The sequence below is a fragment of the Danio rerio genome, chromosome 1 (assembly GCF_049306965.1).
Source record: "Danio rerio strain Tuebingen ecotype United States chromosome 1, GRCz12tu, whole genome shotgun sequence".
In the NCBI taxonomy this organism is placed as follows: Eukaryota; Metazoa; Chordata; class Actinopteri; order Cypriniformes; family Danionidae; genus Danio; species Danio rerio.
In genome coordinates this window covers 37,745,404-37,763,807 of record NC_133176.1, presented here as the reverse complement: position 1 = coordinate 37,763,807, position 18,404 = coordinate 37,745,404, and the positions used below count along the sequence as shown (strand labels likewise).

The window sequence follows — 18,404 nt, the reverse complement described above, 5'->3', positions numbered from 1 at the left end:
ATCTGCTGCGTAAAACATATGCAGGATAAATTGGCAGTTCATTCCGCTTTGGTGACCACTGATGAATAAAGAGACTAAGTCGAAGGAAAACAAATGAATGAATGGCTTAATCACTGTACATGGTTCTGCAGCTAGTGTCTGTGGTGCTGAAGCCATTGTCTCTGTCCATGGTGCTGAATGGACAGCAATCATGTAACCATAAAACGAGACATAGTATGGCTGAACGGCTGCTGAAATGTCGAAATTAAAATGATGAACATCTCAAGAGCATTCATTTGTAAATTAATTTGGTTGCTCGACAAATGAGGACACTGGTTCTGTCCATCATCATGAGCCCCTGATTTATTTGAGAAGTGCTCGAAACCAGATTTTGCTCCCTGCAAATCTGCTCCAGCAGCTGAACACAGTGCCATCAGCCCCTGCAGCTGTGTGAGGATGTGATGGCACCGGGGCTCTGGCTGACTGAGGTTTCACACAGCGCACTGCACATGCTGATATTGCGAATCACAGGACTGTGTGGCATGTTAAAGCTTGCTGTCAGTCTCACAGCAGGACATTTCATGGCAGCAGACACGGACGCTGCCGGGAGCCTGCAGCATTCCGACTAATTAGGCAGCGACATGGCTCAGCCAATCGGAAAATAGGAAGGTGCTCCGTGGCCAACAGGCCTATTAGAAGATGGCTGGATAAGCAAGCAGCTAAATTAAGGGTAAACGAGTGAATGAACGAAAAGACATATCCATGACACATATAGCCATAGATAGACAGACGGGTAAAGGAACGAACTGACAGACTAAATAAAACAGACAGACAGACAGACAGACAGACAGGCAGATGGATGGATGGATGGATGGATGGAGGGATGGATGGAGGGATGGATGGATGGATGGATGGATAGATAGATAGATAGATAGATAGATAGATAGATAGATAGATAGATAGATAGATAGATAGATAGATAGATAGATAGATAGATAGATAGATAGATAGATAGATAGATAGATAGATAGATAGATAGATAGATAGATAGATAGATAGATAGATAGATAGATTGACAGATGGACGGACAGACAGACAGACAGACAGACATATAGACATAGATAGATGGATGGATGGACCGACAGACAGACAGACAGACAGACAGACAGACAGACAGACAGACAGACAGACAGACAGACAGACAGACAGACAGACAGACAGACAGACAGACAGATAGATAGATAGATAGATAGATAGATAGATAGATAGATAGATAGATAGATAGATAGATAGATAGATAGATAGAGCAAATGCATAAGCATGACATCTGTTCATCTATCCTGGAGCATATTTACTTGCCCTCTCATTATTTGCTCCCTCATTACCTGCCAGTGATGAGAAGAAAGAGGGTGAGAATGACGAGGAGAGAGAAGCCCCCCACTGTGGCTGTAACAATCACCAACACCTGGCCCTGATCAACTGCCTCCTCAGAGTCTGAAAGCGTGAGAGAGAGAGAGGAGAGAGAGAGATTGCAATAGTGTTTGTGTGAGTGTGTGTGCACAAGTCAAAGAAAAAGAGATAAAAGAAGAGAAAGAAGCACAAAAACAATAAAGTCTTTTTTTCAATAAGGTTCATGTTTGTGATAGGTGAGTGACATGTGTTCATGCATTTGCAAGCTCATTTTATTAAGACTCCGAAACGGCTTAATGCCAGCTGACAGGTCTGTGGTATTTACATACTGTGCGCTAAGATAAGCCCAACAGCAATAGTGAAGTACTGAAACCACAGGGCATTCACAGTAAACAGAAAACGTTCTCTTCAAACATTTGTTTAAAACTCTATTCACGCAGCTGACATGGTATGACCACAATTTCAGAAAATTGGACATAACTACAGCGTTTTAGGCTAACAGGTATTGAAATGAAGCATTTTAGAGAAATGCTTACCTTCATCTCCTGTGGCGAACTCAAACTTGGGGCTGTAACTGCTGTAGCCGGCGAGGGTTCGAGCACGCACATGAAACGCATAAACTGTGGAGGGCTTCAGTCCTGTCACTATCACGCTTGGAGATTTTGTACGTGTAGATGAATAACTTAACTGTTCCTGTTCCTAAACAAGTGAAAAAGGAAAAGATTTAACCTACAGTTCATTATTACAGTATTAGAGAATCAAGTAGTTTAATTACCTTTTCATAATACTTAATCTCATAGTCCAAGATGGCAGCATGTGGCTGTTCAGTTTCCTGCCATGAGAGGGCGACACTAGTTTGAGATGCCCAGTCTTTTCTCACCACACCTACCAGAGACGGACCTAAAGGACAAAAACAATTAGTTAGTAATGAAAATATGTTTTATTAAAAGAATAGACCCAGGTCAGGGTAAAACCATGTTTAATTCTCAGTTCAACAACTTGTGGCAGACCCAACAGGCTTCTTCCCCACTTAGGTTAAGTCCCAAGCACTTGCTCTCCTTGAGGGGATTTGGACAACATGTCCACCCTTCTCCTGCATTTTGGACACCACTGTAATGATTGATCAGTCCCTGGCCGACAGGAAGAAAAAGGCGGAGATCCAACAAACTTAAAAATACTTTGATAAATAAATAAACACAAAACAAATGGGCGGCAAGAGTCCCTTATGACAACTACCATCAAACTGAAAGCAAAACAAACATAAGCTCTAGGTCTGGTCCTCTCTGATCTTTCACTGCTGTCTCTTCCCGAGTTTTCAAAGCTCCTCTGTGAGACTCAAGTGGTGCACACAACTGACAATAGTTAACACTTATGGTACTGGCCTCATACCGCTCTCATGACTCTTGGCTCCACCGTATTCACCAAAATAATACTATTCATTAGATACTCATGCAGAAACCATGTTTATGGATGAGCTAAATTATTGAAAACTTATTATTAGGGATGTCCAGATCCAATCACATGATCAGAAATCGGGCCTGATCATGCAGTTTCGGACTCAATTGGAATCAGATGTAACCAAGGGGCTGTTTAAAAAAAAAGTGGTTAAGAAAAGCGGGGATTAAAGTCAAAAACCTGACTTCAATGAGCCAAACTAAATGTCCACGCCTAAACTGGTTCCTTAACAGCAAGTTCACAGCAAGTGAGCCGCGTTGGTTTTAAACATATAATAATGTAAACATAATAATCAAAAACTATGGCTTGCAACATAGCAAGAGAGAAACTGATCAGAAATTGCAGATTATCTCAATTAAAAAAAATAGAACATTATCTAGGCCTAATACACTGAAATTGTGCTTGACTGCGCATGCGTGCGCGAGAGAGAGAGCTAGAGAGAATGCACGCTTACTACCAATTGTTGCTTTCAATAAAAAGTTTTAATGCATTGCAGGCTACACTGAAGACCCTAATAAGTTGACTGAATTAAATTAATTGAGTAAACTCATTGTCTCAATTTAATTGAGTAATGGGAGTCTCCCAAAACTTGCATATTTAAGTTTATTCAACTTGTCTGTTTTGTAGATTATACTTAAATTGTTCAGTTCATCAACGTTAGTACTTAGATATAGTACTTAGGTAAACTCAGGTTTATTATTGCGAATCCGCCATTTATAAACCTGACTTACCAAAATAAGCATGGCTTTTTCTCTAAGCTTGTTTATGGACTTGAAAAAAATATATAAAATAAATAAATAAATAAATATTTATTCTCATTCTTTTGTTTAGCACATCTATAGTTATGGGGTGGCATTGAGTTAGACCTCCTTTTTTATAGAAACAGCAGAAACAGCAACGAGTTCAGCATAACATAATTTTGTTGCAGAGACGGTATTGCTTAAATAGCGGCAAGGTAGAACATGGAAGCAACTTAAAGCAGCAAGCGTGGGTATGTCTGTGGTCTGGAGGTATTCTAAAGTTGATGATGACAACACAAACTGTGAGATAGGTCATCTTAGCATTGCAAGAGGTAAAAAGGAAAAGGCTACATTTAACACAACAAACCTGATAAGGCACCTCAAAAACAAACACCCGACACAATACAGCATTTGGGATAATGTACTATAAGAGCTAAAACACTCTTCTAGTGTTTTTGTATGGTTTATATAAAAACTAATTTAGAAAGGAGCATGTGTTTATGATTGTTTACGGCTGTTCTGTATTTGTTTATGATTGATACACCATCAGATGATTCCTAACTCACTAAAAATATCCTGCTTCTTCCAGTATCTTCATCTTAAAGAACCTCCCCACCTCCCAAAACCTCATTCGTCCCCCTTTTCTAGATGCCGACATGGTGGTCCAGTGATTAGCACTGTTATCTCACAGCAAGAATGTCTCTGCTTAAAGTCCCTACTGAACCAGTCGGCATTTTTGTGCAGAGTTTGCTCGTTCTCCCCGCGCTTGCGTGGGTTTTGCTCCGAGTTCTCCAGGTGCCTCCCACAGTCCAAAAAACACGCAGCCTAATTAAATTGAACATACCAAATTGGCATCATAGTCAAGCTCCTAGCAAGCCGTATATCTCTCCTCAGCCATGCTTATATCTGTCATTAGCCAGAAATAAGTCAGGGGAGTTTATCGAGATATACCTGAGCTCAAACTCCCCTCTCGCCCTGCTAACTGGAGGGAGCCAAGGGCTCAAGGATTTTATAAGCTCAGGGTTCTCTCCTGGTACAACATGCCAAACAAGCTTATTACCAATCATCAGCTAAGTGTGAACTCTTGAAAGTATTTTAACAAAAATAATCTTGCATGTTGTGAATTTAATTATTTAATGCTGGACAATTTTGCAACACTCTTTTGTGGATGTACTTTCATATCTGAAAGTTGAGCATAACTCACGGTTACACTATTTTGATGGTCCATTTGAGTATAAGTAGACTGTCTGCTTGATATGTTGTTACTGCTCCTTCAACAGACATTCAACTGACGATAAGAAACTTTGCAAGTACGTGTCAACTTACACTAACCCTAACCCTAACCTTAGGCTAACAGTCTACTAATAATCTAATGAGAATTAGTTGGCATGTTGATGCAATGTAACTTAAATTCAACAAACAGACCATAAAAATAAAGTGTGACCAAACTCACATGGAGACATGTGTTTTAGGTTCTCCAGAAATGTAACCAATGCCAAATCTTTCACTTGAAGTGACAATTTTGACTGCAAGTCTATCTATAAGTACCTCGTTGACATCCCTGTTCAATTCAATTCACTTTTTGTACGTTCGAACAAAGTCACTATTTGCTTTAAATATATTAATATATTTCTCATGACATCTGTGGCGTAAAACATATGCTGGATAAGTTGATGGTTCATTCCGCTGTGGCGACCTCTGATTAACAAAGGGACTAAGCCAAATGTAAATGAATGAATAAATATTGCAGGCATTTTTGCATCTAAACTCTTCCTATATATATATATATATATATATATATATATATATACTGTATATAGGAAGAGTTTAGATGCAAAAACCGCTATGTGCCGCCAGAAATGACAATCAAAGACAATAAAAATAACCTTTTGCCTTGCCCAAAAAATTGAAATTACTGAACCTACACACAGGAGCCTGGTAAAAATGCTCATTTTAAAAGAAAATTTCTCATGGCATTTAGAGTTTTTTCTAAACTCTTTACATATATTCAAACATTTACATGAATGTTTTATTGTGTGTGCATATCTATGTCTATCTGTCAGTCTGACTGTCTTTGTGATTTTTAAACCAGCACAAAAATGAAACATTTATGCAGTTATGTTATGCAGTTTTTAACAAAATAAAAAACAAACAGCTTTTAGACATCATAGCACCTGCTCTGGCAAACAAATCAAGCTCCGATACCATGTTTCAATTTATGTGAAATGTTTTTCCCCCTTTTAGCACAAGCTTTGAAATTTTGCTCATAATTGTAATTATCCATCTCTGCTTATGCTATGTGAAGATAATGCACTCAATCATGGTTTAGTGAGGTGGAAGAGCCCAAGAAAAACACAAAGAAAATCCATTAGAGACCTGCATCTAAAGCCATTTACAATTAGTACAATTAGTAAAGTCTATAAGCTTCTGCACTTAAGATGGTGCATGCGCAAATGCACACTCAATACAAACAATAATATACACACAAAATTAATACTGTAAATAAAAATACTGCCATCTCTCTAACACTGTACACTTCAACAGAAATCATTTTCCTTTTTTCCCCCTCTTTCACCCCAGTGACTGAAAGGACGCCCACAGGAAGGTGGAGCTGATCTCTAATTGAATCCTGGAGCAGATTAAAGTAGTGGGTGAATGGCATTAGCCAGACTGATTGAATTTCTCCCAGGTAAATATTCACTCTGGAAGCCCACGGAGACTGCCTGCACGGTAATCACTACCTCTGTCAAAGTAATCAATCTCTCACTGTTAAAACAGCTGGGAAAATATAAGGGGTGGACAGGGAACGGGAGGGTTTTAGGTATGGTAAGTTGCAAAGAGAGGATTTTAGGGAGCTGATATAAACAGCAGAGAGCGGAGTTTGGTGATGTGCAGTATTGAGTCTTCTGGGATATCAGCGAAAGTGATTTGGAGAGAAAATAAGCGAACAGGACATCGGCTTTGCTAAGGTTACCACCTGTGACATGATCTCTCCCTCAGTCTGTCTCTCTCGTTCTCTCTGTAACCACAAGAGCTTTATCTAAATATGCGATGCTGTCTATCTTCCATCTACTATGTCTCTACAAATTTGCTCTGTGGAGATATATTGGAGTGGTGTTTGATGAGACCCCCATGTTGTTTGTCTGACTTGACTCTGCGCTAAGGAAAATGCTACTCGCTGAATCTCTCTCATGAGAGACGGCTCATCTTTTATTGAAATGGGACGGAAGGTGACATCTGACTACTTTTAGACGTACGTGAGGAGAAGACTTGTAGGTTTTGTAGGGAAATATTGAAGACAGAGAGACTGTAGAGAACAGGCAGGGCCTCAATAAATGATGAAGCCTCATCACGTCGCTATTTACAGAGGCAGAGATTGATTTCAGAATGGAATATTATACAGGGCCGAAGAGGCCCTGAAAAGTATTTTTTTTCTGATTCTGTGGCTGCCTGACCTTTGTCGGGGTTGTCAGGCAGTGAAAGGGCAGGAGCCTGAACTTGGCTGAAAGAACAAAATGGCATTATGACTGAAAACAGAGCCAGTGAGAGTTGGCTGAGAGTGAGTTCATGATGAATTTAATATTTATCTTCATGAAAAATAGAAATATTTTATGACATGTTGGACAGTATGATTAGGAAAGTATTAAAGGGTATCTATTTTACCCTTTTTTTAAGATTTAAAGTATTTTGTCTCCAGATCGAGTCTGTAAAGTTTCAGCTCAAAACACCCATCAGATTATATATATCTTTCAGAATATCGTAATTACTGCTCTGAACACTATGTAGCTGTTATTGTGGCCTGTTTCTTTAATGTTAGCTCTACCTGCCCCTCATTCCCTCATGCCTGTCAGAGTGTGCATCAATCTCCGCCTCGGCTGCATCAGATAAACAGCACAGTGACAGACATGAAGGAAGCAGATCTTACGAAACGTTTTTGTGAGAAATACCACAGTAGGAACTTTCCCAATTATTGTTTGATGTATTTGTTGTGAAGTTAATGAGTTGATCAGAATGTTGAGTCACACACAATTGTTTTGGTTGGGGTTTGGGGAAAAAGGAGCGAGGACCCAATTGCAGATAAATAAGGATTTATTATAAAATACAAATAAAACAAAAAGGCAAAACAAACTACCCCGAGGGGGAAAAAAATGAATAAAAAAGCAAAAAACAAACTTGATCGGGCTGACAGGACAAAGCAGGACTGGATATCACAGGACAGGGAAATATTGACGACAAACTGGTACAGGACAGAAGACAGGAGGAGAATGGAAGCAGAAGGAAATTAACACACAAACAGATGAACACAATTAACTAATAATGTGTGAACAAGGAGTGACTAGACAATAGATGGGAGAGCACATGACAAAGAGACAACACAAGCTATGGGCTCACATCAAAGCAAGACTAGAACACACAGCCAATGCGAGAACTCATTTACCGCATAATCATGACAACACAAGCACGTGGTGCATGTAAACACGCATCATGTGCTAAACAAAACACCAACAGAAAGACTGAACACAAGACACGGGTACACAATGAATGAAAACACTCACCATGCACTCACACTCGCAGCCTGCATGTTTCATCCCAGTGCCAACAGAAACTGAAACCAATTGGACTGAGACGCTAGGAATGAAACACCACGCTGCAGACAGACCCACGTGAACACCCAGACGTGAGTGCGCACCTGCAAACACGCAAAGACCTCACGTGCCCGCATCAAGCGGGGACAAGCACAGTCCATGCGTGTTCACAAATGGCGCTCATACAGAGATAAACACACACACGACAAAACAAGTGCTCGACCCAAGAAAACTCGAGCCGAGCACAACAGGACATAGAGCTAGTCTCTGGACTCTGCCACTAAAACAAGAATTTACAAGACCAGAGTGGCAGAACAATGACAACAATATTTTTATAAAGTTCACTCACTCACAAACAATCACAGACAGACACACACACAGCGCACGCATTTGCACTGTTTTAGCACACATATGTGACAGAATACAAATTAATATTCACTGCTGTATGGATATCCGTTGTGTTAATGTACAAAATAAATCTCATTTAATGTCCACAAATCAGGATTGAAGCATCTTCTTTTATAATTGTATTTACACGCAGCTGTGGTGATGAAGACGGTAACATCCCTGTAATTCATAACAAGCTTGCACTGTTTTGAAAACGTCTTAAACTTGTAAAACTTTTAGGCTCTTTTAGGGTTTTAGATGCTATTTTAAAAATAGTACATGGAACGACAAGTCTAAATGTATTGAAAAAACTGTCATATATTGTAAAAAAACTGTAATTTGAACACAAAACTGTTATTAAATAAACAAAATCAAATGACTTTGGCCACCAAACACACTGAAGGTAAGGTCTTAGGACCATGTGCTCCCAGGAGGCCCTTCTCCAGTTGGCTAAAGCCAAGCTTTTAAGCTTCCTCTGGCCTGTAGGGGGTGCAAATCTCTAAAATGAATTCTAAAGTTTAAAGTTATTACAAAATAATTAATATAGATTTTATTCTAGGCTATATTTAAATTTAAAGCTTCTACTGAGTTTTCAGAATTAAGTTTTAAATGGCTGTCACCATATTTCATGAAGTGATTACCCTAAACATATGATTTTTTGTAACCTCCCTTTGTCTGGCAATTAGAAGAGCAAAGTTTTTTCACCACAGTTAAAATGTTTTTTAAGTCTAAAAGACATGACAAGTAAAGTTCTTTTAAATGTTTTTTTTTTTTTTTTTTTGCTTTCAGTAAGTTCTGATTTGTTAGCAAAAAAACTTCCTAGGTTGTGTTCCTGTGGGTTTCCCTTAGGTGTTCTGGTTTCCTCCACAGTCCAAAGACGTGGTATAGGTGAACTGAATTCCTAGGCTTTCTACGAACCTTTCTATGAGCAGGATTTGATTATATCTGCAGATCAATGCTAAAATTGCGAAACAGGCTGCTGTAACGTTTGCAATTATATAAAATAAATAAATAAATGCAACATATATGAACAAATACAGACCTTTAAATGTTCAATATGTTACCAATTACAGTAAAACTACACACAGCATACATTTAGTCCTTTTGGGTTCAAAAGCAACACGCAACATAAATCCCAGTCAGTGCAAACCTCTCAAATGTATCTTTAATCTTCAACAGCACATAAACTCTTGGTAGAAAATAATTCTGTTATTCCGAGTTCATAATAGTCCAATATGTGATGATAATAGTTAAACATGGCAGTTTGTTTGTGGTTCAGGAAAAAAAAAAAAAATTGCTCCTTTGTTTTTTTTACTGCTTCTCCTTTGTTTTTTTTTCACGCTTTGCCCTCGCGTTTGTCCATTTCTGAAAGGATTGAATGTCAGAACCACATCAATAATCACGCGCACGTTATTATCATCAGCTCAAGAAGTTTGTTATTTAAAATACAGGCATTCTGCAAGCTCTCTGGAGAAAGTGAAACTGCTCACACTTTTAGACGGGCTTGTAAAAAACAACAGGACACGGCAGATTTTGTTTATATGTTAGATATTTGTTCATCAAGATGACTACAAGGTTTGATTAAGCTCAAGTCAACCATGGCTTGTTATTATATGTATATATTATAACGGTATAATGACGGTTCCTTTGTTTTCATTCTCCTGCTTTTCCACAAGTAAGTGACTTATCTCTGCAAACCAATAGCTTTCAGCTATGCGCCTAGCTCTGCCTTTTGGTTCCATTTGGTTGTGTTAGATACCTTTTATAAGCTGAAGGAAAGTACGTGAATGAGTAATTTGATTCAAATAAGAATTTAGTTATCAGATGGATTCAAACTGCAACATTTCTCTACTTTCCAATAAAATAGACTAAAGTTCATTGTATCAGAAACTTTCATGCTTACTGCAAGGCCATGATTCTTAAGCACTCATAAAGATTTAATGTTGTTTCTGACAAAAACATGAACATTTTGTAGTCGCTTCATCATAACACACTGAAAACTAAATTGTCATAACAAGCCTTAGTTGGTAATTAGCCTGAAGCACAAAGAAAGTGAAAGAAACCGAAAGAAGAAATTGCTAACACAAACACATCCAAACATATACATTCAAAAGGAAGACGAGAAAAAAAGTGGCGCTAATGTACAATCATTATGTTGAGCTGACCTGCATTTTTATTTTAATTAGCTTTCCTGCTTCGCTTAAGGGGATCTTCTATTGACTCTCACACCCAAATCATTCCACGCTCCTTATGGATGCTGCACAATGCCTAAATGATGACTTTCCCCCATAATCAGCAATCATAGCACACTAGTGAAGCAATCACTAAAGCCAGATTAAGGATAATTGGATGTTGCTTGTTTTCACTGGGTGCATTTTTTACACTGCCTTCTCTTGCAGATAGTTAACTGAAATGACTGTCAAAGGAATGCGCCACATTGCAAATGTAAATGCACATGCAGGTGGGCACACATTAAACATGCAAAATAAGTTCTTGCTTTGTCAATGTAGCTCCAGAGGGGACATGCAAATAATCCTTTTAACTTCCACTCTAAGAATTTTATTGGTCACACTTTATTTTTATGGGGCATTTGTTGAATTTAAGTTACATAGCATTTACATGTTAACTAATTCTCATTAGATTATAAGAAGATGGTTTGGTGGGGATTAGAGTTATATAAGTTGGCATGTACTCGCAAATTTTCCTACAGTCAGTTAAATGTGTGTTGAAGGAGCAGTATCAACAGATATTAAGCAGATAGTCTCAAATAGACCACCAAAATAAAGTGTTACCATTTTTTTTTTACCATTAAGCAGATAAACTATGGACAAAAGGTCAACCATTACTATGCCAGTTAAAGTGATAAAAACCTGTCCATACATCCTCATTTCTTTGTGCTTTCAAAATATATCTTTACACGCATGGGAGGAGGTGAGGAAAAATACACCTCATTTAATGCCCATTTCCCTTCTATTTCCTATTGCTGTTTGACAGACTTCACTCCCCCCACCCGTCCTGGAATTATATACAAGATTAAAAAGAAAAGCTTCCCTATAGCTCCTATAATCTTCTCCACTAAGTGTATCTCATATAGTCAAGTTACAATAAGTGAACACACTCTTATGAGAGTGCAGAACCTGAGCTCACCCTGCTGAGTATTAGAAATGTGTAGGTGGAGCTGTGGCGTAATGCCAAGCCTGTGAGAGATGTTTATGTACATGTATCTAGACCTTCTTGCTGTGAGGCGACAGTGCTAACCACTAAGCCACCATCCCAACCCACAAAAATGATTAAAACTTAAAAATCTGAACTTTACAGCAGCCAAAAATGAATAGGATTTGTACAGGCTCTTGCTTTGAGTGACTTCAGCACATTTGCAGTCACAAGATATAACTAATCTACGACAACAACTCTTCTTCTTCATTCATTTCCACAGTTCAGTTACTATAGTTTGTCTTTTAGTAATAATTTTGTTGCCATTTTCAGTCAGGCTAAGTTCAGAACTCTGGGTTTACCATTTTAATATTTCAGACTGCTTTATACATTATGGACAACAGAGCTCATTGTCTTGCATACATCTTTTTTGGCAGATTGACCAATGAACACATGAATGACCTGCATGTTGTCAAATGATCTTATGTAGCTTTATAAGAAACCCAATGCATTTAGTCATTCTCTTTTCAGCTTATTCTCTTATCCAGCATATGTTTTACACTGCAAATGCCCTTCTGGCTGCAACCCAACAACGGGTAGCACCCATACACTCTTGCATTCACACACACACACACACACACACACGCACACACACACACACACACACACACACACACACACACACACACACACACACACACACACACACACACACACACTACGGACAATTTAGCTTATTCAATTCTTACTCTGATGACAAATACACAGTTACAAAACACAAAATAAATGTATTAAATAATAATAATAATAATAATAATAATAATAATAATAATAATAATAATAATAATAATAATAATAATACATATAGCTGAAAGCAGCCATTAGGGGCCAAGTAGTGCTGAGCCAGAATGAGCAAAGCAGTCCAGAGGCAGAGTGTGAACAACAGTCCAGAGGCTAAAAGCAACAGTTAGTAGGCAGCATCAGACCAAGTGAAACAATACGATTTTAAATTCATTTAAAGTATGAAGTTTCCTCTAAAATATCAGAAAATCATTAAAACAAAAAATATGTATGGATTAATTATTGGTTTATAACTTTTGACCAATAGGTGGCAGAGTTACAAATTTGATGTGTTGTGGTCAATGTCAGGTGACAATGATGCACAACAAAGTTTGGTGTCTATATATTTAAGTGTTGCAGAGAGACAGCCTTAGATGCAGTTTGGAATAATAATTCTGGGGGGCTAATAATTCTAACCTTAACTGTATATATATATATATATATATATATATATATATATATATATATATATATATATATATATATATATATATATATATATATATATATATATATATATATATATATATAGTTGAAGTCAGAATTAATAGCCTCCTTCAAATTATTTTCTTCTTTTTAAAATATTTCCCAAATGATGTTTAACAGAGCAAGGAAATTTTCACAGTATGTCTGATAAAATTTTTTCTTCTGGAGAAAGTCTTATCTGTTTTATTGCGGCTAGAATACAAGCAGTTTTTTATTTTTTAAGAACCATTTTAAGGACAAAATTATTAGCCCTTTTAAGCTATATTTTTTCTCAAGAGTCTACAGAACAAACCATTGTTATACAATAACTTGCCTATTTACCTTATCCTGCCTATTTAACATAATTAACCTAGTTAAGCTTTTAAATGTCACTTTAAGCTGTATAGAAGTGTCTTGAAAAATATCGAGTCAAATATTATTTTTGTTCATCATGGCAAAGATAAAATAATCAGTTTTTAGAAATGAGTTATTAAAACTATTATGTTTAGAAATGTGTTGAAAAACTATTCTCTGTTAAACGGAAATTGGGGAAAAAAAATAAACGAGCGGTCTAATAATTCGGGGGGGGCTAATAATTCTGACTTCAACTATATATATATTTGAGATTCAGTTTTTATCTACTGACAGTATATAAACTAATGTAATCTTATTATTATTCAATTAGCCAAAGAGCTCCAGCCCTAATATTTATGGTTTGTGTTTAACTGTTAATGTCTTAAAAAAAGATGAAGCTCACACTAATTTGTAGTACAGTGTGTACATAGTGTCAAATTCACAAATATTTGCATTAATAATCAGTTAATCAAGTTTTACAGTGTAGAGAAGAAAGAAAAGAAAAAAAAAACATGAAAAATGTGTTTTCGGTTTAGAGCAGCTGAGATTTTATGGTTTGGCAGAGAAAGAGTTTACCAGGTGCTCTGAGAAAGAGAAGATCCAACACAGACTTTGACAAGGCCATGTTTGATTTGTTCTCAGCAATGAAAACAACTCCAATTCAGATTGAGAAATGAATAATGAGAGACGATCGAGTATTTGTCTAAACACACTCAAAAAATCATCCACCCCCAGATACACACGCGGGTCTCTCAGAGGCTCACAAACAGCAGCAATTAACTGAAGAATGAAGCAGCTGCAGTGGAAATGCAGTCGATACGGCAGAACTCAGGAAGAGCGCAGGCCGATACATGTAATTACAAATGCATGTGAGATGTGCACTAGCTTATTTTTTCATTAATGACTCAGTGCATGGATGCTTGGGTCGTTACGCCTTTGTAAAGTGTGATAGGTCATTGTGAAAGTGGGATTTTAAGAGTCTTTGAGTATTTTCATGATTTGAGAGTCAAATAGCCTGTATTTGGGCCAGTCAGTATTTGTTTCAATTAAACTGGCTTTTCTGGAATTGCGGTGAGGCATGACCGCATCGAACACAAGCAGTTTGAGCTGAAGAGAGTTGGTTCATCATAATCAATACTAATTCCCTTCTTTGTAGTTCAGGGGTAATTAACAAGCTACAGTGAATTAGCGTCACACCTCTGTCTCTTGAAACGCACGGGAGGTGGTATATGTTTCTGTTCAAATGCAAAATTTGATAGGTTCCAATAATTTTACTGTTTTGGTGTATTCCATTAGTCCATTACCTAAGAATTAGGTAGTAAGTAACTAGAACTACTGAGGCAATCATTTTGGGTTTTAAATTCTGTAATTAAATTTTAAAATTTAATATCTTTTTTTTTTTTAATAAAACCTGTATAACAAACAAACACACACACACACACACACATATATATATATATATATATATATATATATATATATATATATATATATATATATATATATATATATATATATATATATGAGCAATATCACACGAGTAGCAGTGTAATACGGGTGTATAACGGCACTGTTATACAATTACAGTTAATTTACCACCAGTGACAATATACAGCCACATCTCACTGCTGGAAGCATGATATTGCATTTATACAAACAAGGAGATCCTTTTGTATGAGGAACCACTTCTTTCGCCATTCCTTTACATCTGCAGCTGGTCAGAACAACAGAAACTGTTGCTAATTTACCAATGTCCCTTTAGACTTATAATGATTCTGTAGCGTAATATACAAAGTGATGACAAAACAGATGACTTTGCTCACATTTTAAGATTATAAAGCTGAACGGCATGAAATGCCATTAGTCTACAGAAATGTATTTCTCTGTTGCAATCAGAATATCATAATAATTTGAATATCAGAATAAAATAATAAATATAAACAGTTTGATGAACTGTTGTCCGGTTGACATAATCACTCTCCTGCAAGAGAAAGCTCCTGGTTGGTTAATGCAGTGCAGATGTAAAGTTCAGATTTTCCAACTCTGGCGATTAGTGCGGAATGCACAATACGTGCGTCAATCACACAAAAAGCTCAACTCGCTGATTCATTTGTGCAAATCGCGTCATTTGTGCCACTTCTTTTTTACGTATCGCACTGCAGAATGTCTATTCGCATCTTTGCATTTACTGCATTTACTTGCAGTACATTTCTACATCACCCGCACTAGGCGTTTTTTCCACATCTAGAGTGAAAGCAGCATAAGGGCTAATTATGCAGTCTCTGTCGCCATCTTGTGGCGGAACGTCAATCAACTTTTTTCTGCTCAGTATGACAGGCTGAAGGTCGCTGATGTGCTGAATCTCTGAAGTTCTAAATATTTAAAATGAATATTAAAACTATACATCATAAATATATGGAATAATATACGGATTGATTAATAATAATACTATTCTTATTAGTTAGATTTGGCAAGAATGTACAAAACACAACATAACTTTATTATTATTATTATTTTAATTTTTACATTTTTTGCAAAATGCTATATCCACCTTAGGCTTTATTCTACTTTAGTAAAACCCTTAAGAAAAGCTAGTGAATCAATGTTTTGTTTGATAAGTAAGATTAAGTAAGTTAGACTTGTAGCTAGTTACAGAAAGAGTGAAGGGCGGCTCCTTCACATCGCTGCTGAAAACCAAACCTGTATAATCAGAGCAGGCGGAGCCGCGGTGTCACAGTTTTCTGTTGCACAGAGTCCGCGACACAAGTTCGCCTGGCCCTGTCATATTTCATAAATTATTTCAATGTAATAATAATAATAATAATAATAATAATAATAATAATAATAATAATAATAATAATAATAATAATAATAGCTTATTTATTGGTTGTTGTGAAAAAGCAAAACTGTTTATTTTTCTTCATAACAACCTGTGCCCTTTATGTTCCATTAAAATAAATCGACAACAACAAGAATTAACGTGAGGTTTTAGGCTATAAATAATAGGTGCAACCGCATAAATAAATCTTCAGATAGGCTACTCAGCTACATGTAAGAAATTATTTAAAAAAATAAACTTACAAATGACACTTAGAAATGTCGCCTTTCAGACAGTTATCTTGTGATAGGGAGGAACGCAGGAAAAAAGGCGCTCCCTGGCCTTCCTCTTAATTGACATCAGTGGAGACTCGTTCCCTGCTGCAATTGTGAATTGTTGACAGACACAGAAGTATTTTATTCTGGTCCACTTTTGTAGAGTTTTTATAAATTTTTGTGAAGTTGAAGGTATCATCTTCTATAGCTAAATCAATGTGCAAACTCGGAGCACTTCACCGGCGGTGACTCTCTTACCAGGGGATGCTGAGCGTTCTATAACCGCTATCGCACTTTGTAAAGAAACTGGTCTGGCCAATGTCGCGTTTTGTGAAAAAAATACTTTTTGTAGTAGGCCTAAAATGTACATTCTTAAATGTTATTAGTGGCTGCAATTCACACATAGATTAAGGTACATCTCATCTGAACAGTGATTTCCAATAATAAAATCCAAATGTCAAAAAATGCCGTTTATCACTTTTTCCAACCAAACATATATATATATATATTTATTTATTTATTTTTTTTAATTGTTGTAGTTATCGTTGTTTTGAATAGGCTTAAGTTATGTTAACTCAAACAAACAAGCGAACGAACGAACGAACAAACCAATAAATAAATAAATAAATAAATAATTTTTGCTACTCTACTTTTATTAATCTTTTACATTCAATTAAAACACTGAAAATGTATCTATGTATGTGTGTATTTGAATATGTACTCATTAAATTGACATTTTGTAGGTCATGATTATAAAATATTCAGAAAGCTTTAATAATATCTCTAACAAAAACGTGAGTACACATTACGAAAATAATATAATCCTTTGCCGGTATGTTGAACTAGTGTAATTAACGAGCAACAGCATTAGCTTCTCACCTCTTCAAGCTCACTGGTGATGAAACATTTCAGCACAATTGTGACATTTGTTTGTTTCTCATATTAGTACAATGTTGAGTGAATCAGTAGCCTGAAGAAAAACAAATGCGCACAGAACAGGCTCAGTGTAAGTCCTAAGCCAATTGTAATAAGTCTAACAATTAAATTAAAAAGCAAAAGAGACACTGGAAGCGAGTGAGAAAGAAAAAAAAAAGAGAAAAAAAAGTTGTCTTCAGGAATAATTGTTAGTTTCCGGTAACAGATTTGTCTTGGAGTGGGGAAAAAATTGATGATATTCTGTTCCCCTCCCCTGTCCAAGCAGATCTTAATTACTGCACCTATATGGGCCATTATGTGCCAACACCTGGCCTCACGGGAAAAATTTGTTCATTGCATAATTTTTCACTTCGAGCTGTTCCCACTGCCAGGAAAAATAAATAGCTAAATAAATAAATAAAATCAGAGAGACACCGAGAGAAAGTGAGAGAGAACGAAGGAAGGAGGTGGTAAATATAACACAAATCGGCTCTCTAATCCCCCTTTCTCAGAGTAAAGACAAAACTACAACGATTAGAAGAAAACTGCAGAAGTGTAAATACGTTCATAAAGCTAGACATCTAAAGAATAAAGGGAAAAAGCCTAAAACAATATCCTTTGTGAACTGAGAGGACTCAAAAAACATACATTACTGTAACAGAAGCAGAGCTACCTTTAAGTACAGTTTGTGTATTAGCCAGGTAACACTCATTTACCCTGCTGGGATTCAGTACACAAGAGGGGTCTAAAAATTCACAGAAAAAGATGCTCTGAATTACGTGTGTGAATAGTAGACTAGTAGGCATGTTTTATTTTGCTGACAAGCCTAAGTCCTCCATGGTCACCAATCAAAACACCTTAGTCAACTAAAAGCAAAAATATCCTAGGTTAAAGACCTTCGGTGCATGTCCATGTTCAACTGTATGGTTACAAATGGAAGGCTCCCTTGAAATCTGCAGTCGCTTTAAGATTTTTTGAAAAAAAAAAAAAAAGTGTTGCACTGTCTATTTAAAGGGATAGTTCACCC

General features: G+C 36.7%; 1 protein-coding gene across 2 annotated transcripts in view; it reads right to left on the bottom strand.

Moving 5' to 3' along the window:
- epha6 (eph receptor A6) overlaps positions 1–18,404 on the bottom strand; it is a 283,437-nt gene that overhangs the window by 21,378 nt on the left and 243,655 nt on the right. For both annotated transcript variants that reach the window (XM_005159930.5, XM_001344524.9), the window contains exons 6-8: positions 2,165–2,289; positions 1,926–2,088; positions 1,365–1,473 (exon numbers count right to left, since the gene is read on the bottom strand). In XM_005159930.5, the coding sequence (XP_005159987.2) occupies positions 1,365–1,473; positions 1,926–2,088; positions 2,165–2,289 (397 nt within the window). The remainder of the gene's footprint in view (positions 1–1,364; positions 1,474–1,925; positions 2,089–2,164; positions 2,290–18,404) is intronic.